Source organism: Phyllobates terribilis, unplaced genomic scaffold (assembly GCF_046119375.1).
Source record: "Phyllobates terribilis strain yellow unplaced genomic scaffold, ASM4611937v1 Scaffold_5__5_contigs__length_657084704, whole genome shotgun sequence".
NCBI classification, from domain to species: domain Eukaryota; kingdom Metazoa; phylum Chordata; class Amphibia; order Anura; family Dendrobatidae; genus Phyllobates; species Phyllobates terribilis.
In genome coordinates, this window is record NW_027362765.1 from 59193382 (window position 1) to 59209787 (window position 16406).

The following is a 16406-nucleotide window of genomic DNA, read 5'->3' on the forward strand; positions in this document are numbered from 1 at the left end:
GGCTTTAGGACAATTTTTTTTGCGTTTTTTTTCATTGAAGACAAATTAAATGAAGAGAATAATACCAAAAAATTTGTGATTGCAATCATTTTCAGGAAGAAACTGAGTATTATCTGACAGAATTTCAGGGGTGCCAATACTTTTGGCCAGCACTGTAGATATAGAGATCTATATATATATGTACTATGCTTTTTTATGTTGATCAATTATTTGATTTATTGGGGTGTTTTTTTATCAATGTTAAATAAAGATGATTTTTTAGTGTACTACATGGCTTCTTTTTCTTTGGGAATTTATCCAGTCCTGAGAAAGGTGTATAGATATTATTATTTTTTTTTTTACATAGAAATACATAAAAAAGTACTCCTAATTGGTATCGCCACATCCAGAACAGCCCGACCTATAAAATTGTCACACTAGTTAACCCTTTCAGTGAACACCGTAAAAAAATGCGATTAAAAAGGCGAATGAAAATAAATTTGGTATCGCTGAAAACTTAATCTTGTTCCGCAAAAAACAAGCCGCCATACAGCTCCATCAGCCGAAAAATAAAAAAGTTATAGGCAGCTCTCAGAATAAAGTGATGCAAGAGTAATTATTTTTTTCTATAAAATAGTTTTTATTGTGTAAAATTGCCAAAACATAGAAAAATTATATAAATGTGGTATCGCTGTAATCTTACTGATTTGAAGAATAAAGCTGCCTTATCAATTTTAACATGCGTGCAATGGCATTAAAAAACAATTCCTGAATTGCTGGTTTTTGTTAATTCTGCCTCCCAAAAATCGGAATAGAAAGCGCTTGAAAAATGTTATGTGACCGAAAATGGTACCAATAAAAACGTCAACTCATCCCACAGAAAAAAAAAACTTGCATGTATGACTGCAGAAATATGGAAAAAATTATAGCTCTCAAAATATGGTGATGCAAAATCTTGTTTTTGCAAAAAAAAAAAAAGCGTCTTTTAGTATGTGACAGCAGCCAAAAATGTAAAAAAAAAACTATATAAATCTGGTATCGCTGTAATCGCATCGATCTGAAAAATAAAGTAGTTTAATCACTTATACTGCACGAGGAACAGTTTAAATGATAACACCAATTCTTCACCTAATGTTGTTGATTTGTTCATCCTGCCTCCCACAAAGATCGCAGTAAGGCTTGGCTCACATTTATCCTGTGTTCTACGCTGAGCGCTTACACCGGGGTGTCTGTCTAAATCTCTTAAATATTCATATGGAACCACCGATGGAAGATTTGCTATAATAAAGCAGATGGAAGAACTGTGGATGCCATCTGGCCTATGATCTGGCTGTGTCCGTCTTTTAAGTCGTGCATAAAAGCACGATCTGCCACATTTTTGTGCACTTCTGAAAATAAGGACACCGTTGAACAGAGGCCAGACTGAGTTCAGAGTAATTCTGCTGCTTCATTCTAGTGAATGGATCCCTCTTGGGTATCATCAGAATTACGTCATTCGGACATTTAGATGGACACCCTGATGTAAGTGCTAACCGTAGATCGCAGGATAACTGTGATCCAAATTGTTATGTAAAATGTTCCCAATAAAAGCTTCAAATCAATGCACAAAAAAATTCCCCACTCAGGTCCGTCATACATTAACGGAAATATAGGGTGCTTTCACGTTACTGGTAGCACAAAGGCTCTGAAAAAGCTCTATGGCTTCTCGCACCCGAAAATAAATTTAGCAAATTCTTGACTCCCAAATCCAAATGCCCCCCTCCCTTCTGAGCCCCTCAGTGTGCCTAAACCACAATTAGTGTCAACATGTTTGGCATTTCTGTATCGATGAGAGCCCGACTAATTTACGGTTGCATGTCTCCAGAAGAATGAGCTGGGCGCTACAACATACTGGGCACTAAAATAGCAGATTTGCAATTTTCACTCAGCAACATCTACTGCTGCTTGTTTCTGGAAAATACTCATTAAGTCAAATCATCACTACACCTGTAGATAAATTCAAAAAGGGGTTTAATTTCCAAAATGGGGGTCACTTGAGGGGCTACTCTGCTCTTCTAGCACTTTGGGGCTCTGTACATAGAGTACCTGCAAACTCTTCTTGGAAAATATGTGCTCCGGGAGGTAAATAGCGCACCGTCCACCCCCCCTAGATGAATTCATTGGGGATGTAATTTGTTAAATAGGGTCATTTATGGGGGTTTCTGCTGTCCTGGCACCTCAGGGGCTCTGCCACTGTGACATGGCACCCTCAAAGAATTCCAGCAAAATCTGAACTCCAATATGGCGCTTCTTCCCTTCTGAGCTCTGCACTGTTCCTCAAAAGTAGTTTTTGACCACATATGGGGTATCGGTGTACTCAGGAGTAAACGCACAACAAATTTTTGGGTCCATTTTCTCCTGCTATCCTTGCAAAAATGAAAATATAGGGGGCTAAAACAAAATTTTTGTGGGAAAAATATATATTTTTTCATTTTTACAGATCCACGTTGTAAAATTTTGTGAAGCACCTGTGGGTTCAAGGTGCTCACCACACATCAAGATAAATTCCTTGAGGGGTCTAGTTTCCAAAATGGGGTCACTTGCTGTGGGTTTCCATTTGTTAGGCACATCAGGGGCTCTCCAAATGTGACATGACACCTGCAGACCAAAGTCTGCTTTCCAAAACGTCACTCCTTCCTTTCCAAATGCTGCCGTGCACCCAAAGAGAAGTTACCCACCACTTATGGGGCATCGGCTTACTCAGGAGAAATTGCACAAGTTTAGGGGTCCATTTTCACCTGTTACGCTTGTGAAAATAAAAAAATTGTGGCTAAAAGAACCTTTTTGGGGGAAAAATGTGATTTTTTTTATTTTTTTTATTTTCATGCCTCTACTTTATAAACTTATGTGAAGCACCTGGGGGTTCAAGGTGCTCACCACGCATCTAGATAAATTACTTGAGGGGTCTAGTTTCCAAAATAGGGTCACTTATGGGGGTTTCCACTGTTTAGGCACATCAGGGGCTCCAAACACGACATGGCGTCCACTCTCGATTTCAGCCATTTTTGTGTTCAAAAAGTCAAACGTTGCTCTTTCCATTTCAAACTGTGCCATGCACCCAAACAGTAGTTTTCCCCCACATATGGGGTATCAGCGTACTCCGGAGAAATTGAACAACAAATTTTGGGGTTCATTTTCTCATGTTACCCCTGTGAAAATAAAAAAAATGGGGCTAAATTAAATTTTTTGTGAAAAAAGTAAAATGTTAATTTTTTCCTTTCATGTTGCATTCATTTCTGTGAAGCACTTGAAGGGTCAATAAACTTCTTGGATGTGGTTTTGAGCAGTTTGAGGGGTGCAATTCTTTGAATAGTGTTACTTTTGGTTATTTTCCCCCAATGTGGATTCAAATGTGATGTGGTCGCTAAAAAAATGGTTTTGTAAATTTTTTTGGAAAAAATTAGAAATTGCTGGTCAAATTTGAACTCTTTTTACTTCCTAGTAAAAAAAAAAATGATGTTTCAAAAATGATGTAGATGTAAAATAGACATGTGGTAAATGTTATTCATTAAACTATTTTGTGTGACATAACTCTAGTTTAAGGGCATAAGAATTAAAAGTTTGAAAATTGCGTCATCTCATAAAGTGACACTGGTCAGAATTATAAAATTTGGCCTCATCAGGAAGATGAAAACAGGCGTGTGGTTAAAGGGGTGGTCCAGATTAAATTTCATTTTAAATTCCTATCTATTTAGTGCAATAATCTAAGCTATTTTCTAATGTACTTGTATTAAAAATTCCCTACCGTTCCCTAACTACACTATCTAACTGCTATTCTATTTTTTTTTTATACTTTGTGTGATGACGCTTCCTTTGACAATTCCAGTTCATATTATATGTATAGCAAAAATCACGATCTCCTATGAATCCAAGTCATGAGCCGGCATTCACAGGGAATTCACAATGACAGGCATGGGGGTCTTCTACATAACCCAGGCTGTCATGACAACCCATCAGTGCTCCGAGATCATGTGACAGGGGCGCTGATTGGCTGAATTTATGACACCCTCCCGGCTGGCGCATGTTAAATCCCGATGTCTGTGACTGACAGCGGGATTTAACTGGTTAACAGCCATGAGTGAAGCACCGCACCACCCGCAGATGTTTAAAGGCACTTGATGGCTGATTAAATCAGCAGTCCTGTGTGGAAAAAGATGCCGGCTCAGGGTGTGAGCCTGCATCAAATAATAATACTGTTACATCATCTTTTCCCCATTCAGGTCCCTCCAATTTTGGATCTTCTCAGTGGAGATCTATATAAGAGAATTTTACTAATTGACCCATCAAGAATGGATATGGACAGGGACAAGATCGTGGAGAGGATATTACACCTCACCCTAGAGATCCTCTTCCGGCTTACTGGAGAGGTGAGAGATTCTGATGACGTGACATTACATCCGAGGCTGTGGAGTCGGTAAGCCAAACCACTGACACCGACTCCTCAATTTCCCTGACTTCCAACTCTAACTCCACGACTCTGACTCCATGAGCATGTGCAGCACAGATTTGTCTTGACTAAAAGCCTAGATCCTTAGATCAGGAACAGAGCAGACATTTATAGGACATTTCATAACTTTCCCAACTTCTTATGAAAACATTTACAGCACATCCTGTACTGAACTACTGAACCCAATTTATTATATATTTTAGGAGTCAGTCTATTTTATACCGACTCCAACTCAGACTCCACCAAAATGGACACTGACTCCACGACTACGACTCCACAGCCCTGATTTACATAAATTCTTATCTATGGAAATAACAAATGGGCAGAACTGGAGAGGTGAGGACTCTGGAAATGTCTATAGTGAGATTTATTAATGTGTTTCTCCATAACCAGGATTACACAGTAGTGAAGAAGACTTCTAGAGAGCGCTGTCAGGCCCCTGTGTCTGAGGGATGGGGAAGACCCCTGAGCCCAATCACAGGGCCTCCACCTCACCCCCTGATACATGAGGAGATCAATGACCAGAAGATCCTAGAACTCACCTACAAGATGATTGAGCTGCTGACTGGAGAGGTGACACTACTGGGAATGCTGGGAAATTATACAGTAACACTATGAAGGGATCGGGGGGATGACGGTATCATTGTATGTGTCAGGTTCCTATAAGGTGTCAGGATGTCACTGTCTATTTCTCCATGGAGGAGTGGGAGTATTTAGAAGGACACAAAGATCTGTACAAGGACATCATAATGGAGGTTCCCCAGTCCCTCACATCACCAGGTAATAAGACAGGACTAAATACACACGCCCTATAATTATCTGTATGTAAGAATGATTTCAGTCCCTGTATGTGTTTCCTTCAGTTCTATCCAGTAAGAGGACAACACCAGAGAGATGTCCCCATCCTCTTCTTCCACAGGACTGTAAGCAAGAAAATCCCAATGTTCCTCGGGATCATCAGGTAGATGGAGAGAAGGTGTCATGAGATCTCCCCTATGATGTGTCGAAGACTGAGAAGGTCTTGTGTTCAGTCTTGTTTTATCCACATGTAATACACTCTGAGGCTATGTGCCCACGATGCAGAAATGCTGCATATTTTTTCCGCTTCTCCCTGGCAGGAAAAACGCATGCAGTTTTTACATGCGTTTTTCCCGCCAGGTAGAAGCGTCTGTCAAGCGTTTTTGTATGCATTTCTGCATGCGGGTTATCAAGTGCTTTTCCAAGCGATTTTAGCATCACTTGGAAAAGTGCTTGACAGCTTGGTCACACTATATAAATCCATGCAACCGGAATGGATTTATAGTAGTGTGACTAAGTTAGTTAAAAAAAAAGAATAAGAATGGTAAAAAAAAAAAAAGATTATACTTACCTTCCGATGTCCTCCCGGTGTTTTCTCCGCACCGTACGGTGTCTTGGGCGGCTCGCGGTGGTGTGAAGGGCCTGCGGTGACGTCATTGAGTCATGTGTCAGGTCGCGACCCATACAGCCGACCGGACGGAGCGGAGAAAACACCGGGAGGACATCAGAAGGTAAGTATAATCTTTATTTTTTATTTTAAATTCTTTTTTTAACAGGTTCTATGGTACCCAGAGTCTCGTCTCCTCCAGACCTGGGTACCATCCGCACATAGAAATGCATAATATCCGTGTGTACAAATGTACTGACACGGATATTATGCGTTTCAATGTAAGTCAATGGCGGCAATTACGCTGCGTGTCTGCAAAATTAATGGACATGCTGCGTATTTTTCCGCAATGATAGTCATTGGGGACCATGGGGCACGTATTACCAAGCGTTTTTTAAGCGTTTTCGCTGCGGAAATTCCGCGGCAAAAACGCTTGAAAAACGCACAGTGGGCACGCAGCCTGAATGGACAATGTATTAGAGACATCTGTATTTAAATTAGACCCTTGACCCCAGAGTACAGCAGGTTTTGAAGTTCGGTTGCAGTGTGAATCCACATAAAAATTGGAAAATCAAGGTGTCTGGGCAGCTGTGTACTCTATTTACGTGTACAGTGATACTTTGACTAACAAGTGCATCTACTTACGAATTTTTCCGAGATATGAGCCGTCGCTCAGTTGATTTTATTGGTTTATGATGTGAGTGGAGATCTGAGTTACGAGCTGTGCAAGTATCTCTGTCTTTGCTGTGCACTTTTGACCTTTTCTTGTGAATCGGTTTTCGGGGGTGGTCTCTATTTTTTAGCTCTGCATGCATTTGACATAGGGCTATATATAGGATGATGATTATTTTTTGCTTTATGCTTCTGCTGTTTTCTGTGGCAGTTTTGTACGTTAGTTCACATGTCCAACAAGGAACACTATACTGCACTATTATGTACACTCTCTGACTCTTTAGAGTGTTGGCTTTAGGTTTCAATATTTGCTATATTTATGAGAAGATGATTAACCCCTTTCCCATATGTGCTGTACATTTAAGGCACATGTCGTGTGTTTCCCTTCATCGCGGGCTCCGGCAATGAGCCCGCACCTTTCCGGGAACATGACAGCTGATCTGTACAGCAATCATGTGCCCGCAACAGCTGCAGGTAGAATCGCGATCCGCTCGCTGCTGTTAACATGTTAAATGCCGCTGTCAATCTCTGAGAGTGGCATTTAACATCGCCGCACTGGGAACCCTTGCGATTGTCATTGTCAGGATGCTATGAGTGGCGGTCGGCGCTCATAGCGAGTGAGCAATTCTGCTACACACAGGCGAGCTGATCGCAACCAGTAAAACGTTTAAAAAAAATGTTTTTAAAAATACAAAAAATATATAAAAGTTCAGATCACCCCCCCCTTCACCCACTCAACATAAAACAATAAAAAAAACACAAATATACACATATTTGGTATCACCGCATTATGAATCGCCCAATCAATGTATAAAAAGAATAAATCTGATTGGTAAACTGCATAATGAGAAAAAAAAAATCAAAACAACAGAATTACGGCTTTTTGGTAGCCACAATATTGTAATAAAATGCAATAACGGGAGATCAAAACATTGTATCTACCCCCAAAATTGTATCAATAAAAACGTCAGCTCAGCTTGCAAAAAATAAGCCCTCACCCTTCCTCAGATCTCGAAAAATTGAGACCCTACGGGTCTCTGAACATGGTGACTTTTTTTTTTTTTTTTAACAAACTTTGGATTTTTTTTTACAACTTAAATAAAAAAGAACCTATACATGTTTGGTGTCTATGAACTCGTAACGAGCTGGAGAATAAGAATGGCAGGTGAGTTTTAGCATTCAGTGAACGTGGTAAAAGAAAAAAAAATTGTGAAATTGCACTTTTTTTGCACTTGGATTTTTTTTCCCATTTTCCAGTACAAGATATGGTAAAACCAATGGTGTCCTTCAAAAGTACAAATTGTCCCACAAAAAATAAGTCCTCACATGGCCATAGTGACAGAAAAATAAAAAAGTTATGGCTCTAGGAAGAAGGGGAGGAAAAAACGAAAGCTCAAAAATGGAAAATGGTCCGGGGGTCAAGGGGTTAAGTGAAGTTATTAAAAAAATGCATAAAAAAAAATAAAAAAAAGTACATTACAATAGTTTATTACACGTTTATTCGTTTTTCATACTGTACATTACTGTGTTTGATATTAATAATCAATTTTTCTTATTTAAAAACACCTAACAAAAAAAATTGGTGTGGTTTTTGGAGGGCTGGAACGGATTAATAGCATTTCAATTAATGTTAATGGGGAAATTTAATTTGAGTTAAGAGCTGGGTCACAGAACAAATTAAACTCGTAAGTCAAGGTATCACTGTATTGTTATAGAGAATATGCAGAGAATATTGTGATTAGGGAAAAACGTAGAAATAATGGATCCTGTGGACATAAGCAACTCATCAATGAAAGGAGTCAAAGGAGTTTATTTGTTTTGTTTTCAATGTTTTATTTATTGAGAATCAATATATAATGACAAATAAGTAACAACCTTTTACATAAATTTCTTGAGGAAATATAACAGGTCCAACATGGACTTGAGGTGAGTATAGACAAAGGCATATTACTTGAGTAACACAAAAAGAGGTGGAATGATTTGTCATATAGAAATAATGAAAATTAAGTAAATGATTCCAAATTTTTTTCTCTTGTACCTATATAATACAACAACATGATGGAAATTCAACTACACTGACTCTGGTATAACCACAGACAGTTATGGGGTAAATGGGAGGAGGGGAGGGTAAGACATAACAAGGGGTAGGAGAAAGAGGTAGCAGAGCGAGGGGGGGGGGGGGGGTTGTTCCCGTAGAGATTAAGATGGGTCATAGGTCCATTGATACAGCATTAAGTGGTTGAGGATTGCAAATTAGTGGAATTTCTGTAGGTGTGCCAAAGATTCCAAACATGGTGGAAGGAGGTGAGATTTTGATGTGAAAGTGTAGCCAGTTATTCGGTATGGTATTATTGATCAATTTTGAGGATCAGCTGTTTCTTGTTTGGTATATTTGATGTGCGCCAGATAGGAGGTATAAGAAGTGTGCTGGCTGTTAACACAAAAGAGGGCACCTTAGATAAGAAATTTTTATCTGGTTCGATTGGGAAATTTAGAAAAATATGTTTGGGGGTTAGGGTTATGTTAGTGTGTAACAGCTCAGATGTAGTCTGGGATACAATTTTCCAAAATTCTTGTATGGTCTGACATGACCACCATAGATGGAGGTAGGATCCCTTACTTCTTTCTCATCTCCAGCATATATCTGGTGTGGTAGGAAGCCATTTGTGGGTTTGGAGAGGTGTGGTATACCAATGGGTAATTATTTTCGCACTGTGAGGGGCCGTGTGAAGATTTGTAAATGTGTTTGATTTGGGGTTCGGTGAATGAGCAGCCTAGATTTTTTCCCATTTCAGAAAGAAAGCTCTTTTCAGCGAGGTATCTCTTGAGAGTAAGATGTTGTAGAGGGATGAGAGCACCTTTCTCGGAGAGCTTATCTGTGAACATATGGTTTCGTAAGGAGTGAGCGGTCTAGTCCGTTAATCATGATTTGGCGCAATGTCTTCCTCAAGGACTCGTAGTGGATGAATGTGTAGTTGGACATTTCTTGAAAGGAGACAAAGGTGCCTTCGTTAAATAAATGGTCTATAAAGGGTGAGGCATCAGCGTTCCCTTTCTTATGGCCTGATGTGTTTTTTTCAGAATTTAAAGTAATAAAGTCCGATACTCGAGCTAGTGGGGAAGGGGGTGGGGAGAGATAATCTGTTACTAATTTCCAACAATTAAGTGCTGTATGTGTAAGGAGGTTGTGGAACGTCTTTTTGTGTACAAGAGCAGGGGATGAGAGTATGATTGATCTTAGAGGTAGGGGGGACATGTGTCCTTCTATAGAGAGCCAAGGTTTCTCTTTTGGTTTCCTGGTGCACTCAATAGTTCTAGAAAGTGGCTGCTAGGTAATAGTTATGAATATTGGGGGCCCCGATACCACCTAGTCTCTTAGGAAGCGATAGGGTATGCGAATTAAGCCTCGAGCGGTGCTTATTCCAAATGTAGTTAAAGAAGTATGAATTAATTTTAATTAGGAATGCATTTGATAATGTGATGGGTAACATTTGGAATAAATAAATGAATTTAGGTAGGAGAATGCTTTTGATTAAGTTTTTCCTGCCCATCCATGAATGATAAGGGGCTTTCCATTTTTTGGTATGATCTACTATGGATGTGAGGCGTAGTTCATAATTTAGGTTGAATAGATTTTTATGGGATGTACTTATCTTCATGCCTAGATAAGTAATGTATTTGTCTAACCAGCGGAAGGGGAAATTAGATTTCAGGTGGGCTAAAGTGTGTGTGGGTATGTTTATTCCTAAGACCTTAGATTTGGACAGATTTATTTTAAAGTTAGACAAAGAGCCATATAACTCTAGAATTTGCATAAGGGCCGGGATGCCTTTGTGTGGTTGCGTCATGGCGACTAGGAGATCGTCAGCAAAGGCCATGGTTTTGTGGCGTATTCCTTGTAGTTTTACGCCAATTATGTCTTCACACTCGTTAATAGATTTGATCAAGGGTTCCATCACCATTATAAATAATAGTGGTTAAAGAAGGCAGCCTTGCCTTGTTCCATTATGTATAGTAAATGGTTTAGTCAGGGAGTTGTTCAGTTTAATTTAAGCCGAGGGGTGAGAGTACATCTGGAGTATGGCTGCTGTTACTAATGGAGGAAATTGAAGCAATTGAGAGTTTCTTATTGTAAGAAGGTCCAATCCACTCTGTCAAAAGCTTTCTCCGCATCGGTGCCTAAAAGCACCAATGGGAGCTTGTGGTAGATAGAGTATTGCGTCAAGTGAAGGACTCTCCAAGCGTTTTCCTTGCCCTTCCTTGCCCTCCCTTCCCCTGATGAAGCCCGTTTGATCTGGTGAGATCAAGTTTGGCAAAAACTCTGTAATGCGTTTTGCAAGCATGCTTGCGTAGGTTTTGAGGTCCACGTTTAGTAAAGGAATCGGTCTGTAGTTGCTACAGTGTTCTGGATCTTTATCTTCTTTATGAATGAGGGAAATATGGGCTTCCAGAGTCTAGGGGGGAGGAGGGGGGAGGGTCGCCCTGGAGTACCTTGTTACACATTTTAAGGAAATGAGATTCTAGGATCTTGGAGAAGGTTTTGTAATATATGAAAGGGAGGCCGTCCGGGCCAGGGGCTTTTCCCTTGGGGCTACTTGACAGAGTGGAACGGCTCTCGCTTATGTCAAACGGTTTGGAAAGTAATGTTTGTTGTTCTGGTGAGTTTAGGCAGTTTAAGTCTAGTTAGAAAGGATTATGTATCTAAGCGTTTTCAGTCTTTGTCTGGGTTCGATTCGTCTGGGTGAAGATTGTATACATTTGAGCAGTATTTTAAAAATTCTGAAGAAATCTTGTTGTGGTCTGCTGTGTTTTGGCCGCTGGAAGTTTTTAAGGAGTGAATGTAGGTTTTGGCCTGTCTTATTTTAATTAACGACATCATAAGCCTAGAAGCTTTATCGCCATGTACAGACATGCGGTCTTTCCAGTTAAGGTACAGTTTTGCAGACTGCTTATTTAGCAGATCTTTTAGTTGTAGGCGTTTGGCTGTTAGAGCTTCCAGACTTTGATGCAATAAAGTTCTTTTGTGTTGTGATTCTAGTTTGGCTATTTCTTCATAGAGGTTTTGTGTAATTTTTTTGCGCTGCTTATTTAAATGAGAATCTATGGAAATCAGTTCACCTCTGACCACTGCTTTGTGAGCTTCCCACAGGATTGGGTAACTTATTTCTTGTGTGGCGTTAGTTTCAAAGAAATTTGATAAGGTAGACTGAATACATTGTTTGTTGAAATCTGACAATGGGATTGATTCATTTAGTCTCCATGTGCGATAGAGTGGGGTTTGGAGAGTGAGAAACAAACTGAGACTCTTGAGTGGTCAGAGTGAACCAAAGGGAGTATTTCTGCTTTTAAAGCCATTAACAGTAGAAGCCTTGGGAAGAAGATGTAATGAATCCCATGATAGGAGTTGTGGGAATGGGAGAAATATGTATCGTCTAGATCAGTGGGGTGGGGGTATCGCCAAATATCAATAAGTGAGAGTGTATGGAGCGATTTATTTTTTTATTTTTTTTAATCTGGCTAGATCTCGATAAGAATCCTGACATTTTTTGAGGCGGAATCCAAAGAAGGATCCATGGGAATATTATGTATTCAGTTTGGACAAGATCCATTTGATTTGTATTTTATTGGGGGCATAGAGGTTGCCAATCGTTACCAGGGTTCCCGCCAGAAGGCCTTTCACAAAAATAAATCACCCTTCCGAATCAATCAGAGAGTCATTTAGAAGAAAGGGGGTATCTTTAGTAAAAAGTATTGACACACCTCTAGAGCCTTTTTTGAGGGGAAGTAGCATAGTACCATTGGTTATAATAGGCCTTTTCGAAAGAGGGGAGTTTCCTTGTTTGGAAATGAGTTTCTTGTAAGAGGAGTATGTTGAAGTTTTCTTTTCTAAACCTGTCTAGTGTTTTGGATCTTGATATAGGTGAATTGAGGCTGTGTGTGTTAAAGTTTGCTAATTTGAAATGACCTTGTCTGGAATCCATGAGGGAAACAGTTGGAACGTAGACACTTATCTTTAACGATATTCGAGGTGGACCTGGGAGGGGAGAGAGACAGGAGAGGCGGAAGACTGGGGAAATACAGGTTCATTAAAACAATAGAAACAGTAACAACAAGAGAGATACAAAAACATTTGTAAATACCAACCACAACAGTATTGTATAGCATAGTACTGTAGAATAATAAGCAGTAGAGGGGGACGTGATGGTGTCAAATCGATATGCTCTCTGCAAATGTAATCATTTCTAAGCCCCCGAGACCAAACCTGCCCCTGAATCTAAATTTAAGGGCATCACAGACGGTGCAAGAGGGGTCCCGCAGGGGAGGAAATTATAATCGGGAGCTATTGTATGGAGCTTAAGGTACAGGTAAGACATTCCTTTGGCTTATGTTGTCAAAAGGCAAGGAGTCATCACAAGTTGTACCCCACTCAACGAAAGAGGAGGGAGCATAAGAGTAATAGTTCTTGAACTTGAACAATCAACGTATTGCAGGAAGCTAAGGCAAAGGTTGAGATAAGAGAGGTCAAATTAGACCTGATTCATGGCTCCTTGTCTCATCCATATTAGCTGTCTTTAGGAGCGGAAGAGTGCTTTGTTAGTTTGCGTTTGGAACGCTGCGATTTGGAAGGTGAAAAAACGCTCCAAGGTGTGGGTATAGGCGAGTGATTTAGGGAGGATGCTGAGTGAGTTGCTTCCAGGTCTGGGTATTTTTCAAGAGTGATTCCAAGTTCTTTACAGGCATCCTGGATCTCTGTTTAGGTCCTGACTTGAATACGCTTGTCTTTAGGTGTTATTGCTATGCCGAAGGGGTAAAGCCAGCAATATTGGTATTGATTGTGGCATAGGGCATCAGTAAACGGTTTCAGTAGGCGTCTCTTATTGAGGGTTGAAGAGACTAGGTCCTGAAAAATCAAGATCGGCGTGTCTTCAAAAGTGATGTCTTTTGCTTCTCTTGCCCGTTTTAATAGTAGGTCTTTAGTGCGAAAGTCTAATAGACGACAGATGACGTCGCATGGTGGGTCCCCTGGTTTAGGTCTGGGCCTCAAAGCTCGATGTGCTCTCACTATTTCAATGTGGGGGGGGGGGTCCTTCTGAATTTAAGATTTTAGAGAAAATTTCTATTAGTATTGGGGTTACTGCTTCAGATGCTACCGATTCATGGAGGCCCTTTATGCAAAGGTTATTTCGTCTTTCTCTATTTTCGTGGTCCTCTATGATGGAGTATATTTGGTTAATTTAGCCTTCTTGGTTTTGGATGCAGGATATATTGGCATTGGATTGTTGAATTAGAGTAGAATGAGTAGCTTCTAGAGACTCCACCCTTTGGCCTATTTGCGTGATTTCTTGCTTAATGTCGGAAAGATCCTTCACAACAGGTTCTAAGGATTTGGCTAGTATCCTTTTTATGAAGGAACGAGATACTGGGTGTTCCCTTGTAGATCTGCAGTCATCTGCATCGATTTCCATCTCCGAATCAGTCGCATTGTGAATGTAGATCTGAAGGTGGCAGGGACTTAGATTTAGATGTGGTTGATTTTGCTTGGTGTTTTTTGAGATATTTCTTTATGTCTATTTGAGTGAGAGAAGCATTTGACCCAGAGGTTGCCCCTGATGCCTTATTGCTAATTTTGACCATTATGAAGTATTCAAGTAAGCTTTGGAGAAGAATTGTCATGACACCTATCATGCTCCCCAATGTGTAGAGGAGGCGGGGAGGGGCTGTTACATCTTCAGGATTGATGTCTTATGGTAGGTGTCTTATTACTTAATTCTTACTGCAAGATAAGAATTTTTATGCTTTGATCAGATATATAACTTTTGGTGCAGATCTTAGAATGTCCACTAGGTGGCCCTATCGACCTATATGATGGGGTCTGCTCTGAGGAATCGATTGAATAATTCTATCTCTCCTCTTTTAATTTTTTTTATTTGCCGAGGTGGTCTGTAAGGTGTAGTTCACAACATCAAACTCTCCCTCATCAGCGGACATGCAGCCTTGTCTGTCCCAAAGAACCAGAAAGGTCTGCTGTGAGGGGTTTATGCTGGATGCAGTCCAGAGTGAGAGCGGTATGTATCTTTATTCAGCAGCTGCTCTCTCCTCTTCACTGGTAGGAGGGTTGTGGATGGAGGCCCCCCCCCTTATTGATCCCTGACGGTCTGTCAGGTCTGGATAAAGTGCTGAAAAGTCCAGGGAATATGAAGAGCCAGTGAGGGGGGTTAAGCCCCTGTACATCTTATGGTCAGATCTGGCCCTGCAAACTGCTGTGATGGGGCAGTGGCGTGTGGGGATTGTTTAGCTGCATGCGGGGAGATGAAAAATGGCCACTGCATCTGTGCCTATATCCCTCTGCTCAACCACCACAGGCTCTCTTTGTACTCACCGGTCCTCCGGGTCTCGATTGCGGCAGTGGGCCCCTCGGTCTCGGCAATCGCCTTTCTCCCATGGTGACCCTGGTGGGCTCGAGGGAAGAGAGGGGGAGATGGCAATGACCACCGCGACCGGATCCCTCCGCCAATTTGCGGTCGTTGCGCACACCACTCACCCCGGGTCCTCCAAGCTCAGCCACCACCACACTCTCCTGGGTTCCAGGAGTCAGCAAGGTCCCACTCCCCCGTGTGACCACGGGTGATAAGTTAATCGGGGGGGTTCAGTGTGGGAGGAGGGTGGTGGAGGGAGAAGAGCGGGGGTGAGGAGAGGGAAAAAAAGAGTCCTCAAACCATGCCGGCACCAATGCTCCTAGGCCCCAGCCGGAGTCCCATCCTTTTCTTCGGTCTGTGGGCAGCTGGATTATCCACAGTCACATCTAGCGGGTTGCAGGGGGATCTAGAGCTGCAGTAGTTCTCTTTTCCAAAGTTTTGGGGGGTTAAAAGCCCCAGGAGAGGACAATGCTGCGGGAGCTGATGTGAAGCACATCCTCACATCTCAAGATCCAGGCCACGCCCTTCAAAGTAAGAATTGTTCTAAGAACAGGCGGTACACATTCATGTCCTGCAGATGAATAGTACTCTAGACTTACAACTAATATATCCAAATTAACAACTCTTCATCATAGATGGCCACCGATAATTCCAGTGTCATTGATGTCTTAGGGCTCAAAAAAAGAAAGTCTTCAGTGGGCAAAAGAGAGTAAAAACTATATGTGGACATACATTGTCTGGTCAGATGAATTAAGATTTCTGTTGCTCCATGCTCATGGGAGGGTCATAATTGGGCACAAGTAGCATGGATCCATGTGCCTTTCCTGTGTGGTGTCAACATTTAAGGCTGGTCAAGGTGAGGTAATGATGTGGAGAAGTTTTTTGTCGCACATCTTGGGTGCCCTGATATCTGTTCATCTGGACAGTAATGCTTACTTAAGCATTGTGGTCAAACATTGTGGTTTATCTCTTTATGGCAGAAGGACAGTGCGCCATGCCATAAGAGTCATTTAGTCACTGACTGCATCTGGGATAGCAAAGTTTTTACCCCAATCTTCACTGGTCCTTAATCTTAATCTTGAACAGCATGTCCTGGACCAGGTAAAAGGGCCTGTCCATCTAATTTGAGGCAACTGCAAAAAGCTACCCTGGGACTTCTCACAATTTTCTGGTTATGGAGACTGACCGTTAGACTTAGGAGCCGACAGATTGGATTTATCCAGGAGACCTGCAGCTATGTGATAACTACTGCTGTCATTTTTGTTCGTCATGTTAATTTATGATCTTTTCTATTCTTCGAAATCATCTCACACAACTTCTTCATCTGTCTGTGACTTTTATAATATTTGTTTCAGGTTATAGATCTGACCCATATTAATACTACAGAGACGTATGTGAGGGGTGATGAGCGGTGTAAAGAGGAGATTTCTATAGATGATAACTCAGG

At 41.1% G+C, this 16406-nt stretch overlaps 1 protein-coding gene across 1 annotated transcript in view; it reads left to right on the forward strand.

The window, feature by feature from the left end:
- LOC141271974 (uncharacterized) overlaps positions 1 to 16406 on the forward strand; it is a 61171-nt gene that overhangs the window by 40004 nt on the left and 4761 nt on the right. Inside the window, exons 8-12 of the mRNA XM_073682229.1 lie at positions 4239 to 4385; positions 4859 to 5038; positions 5122 to 5245; positions 5329 to 5426; positions 16315 to 16405. Coding sequence (XP_073538330.1) covers positions 4239 to 4385; positions 4859 to 5038; positions 5122 to 5245; positions 5329 to 5426; positions 16315 to 16405 — 640 coding nt within the window. The remainder of the gene's footprint in view (positions 1 to 4238; positions 4386 to 4858; positions 5039 to 5121; positions 5246 to 5328; positions 5427 to 16314; position 16406) is intronic.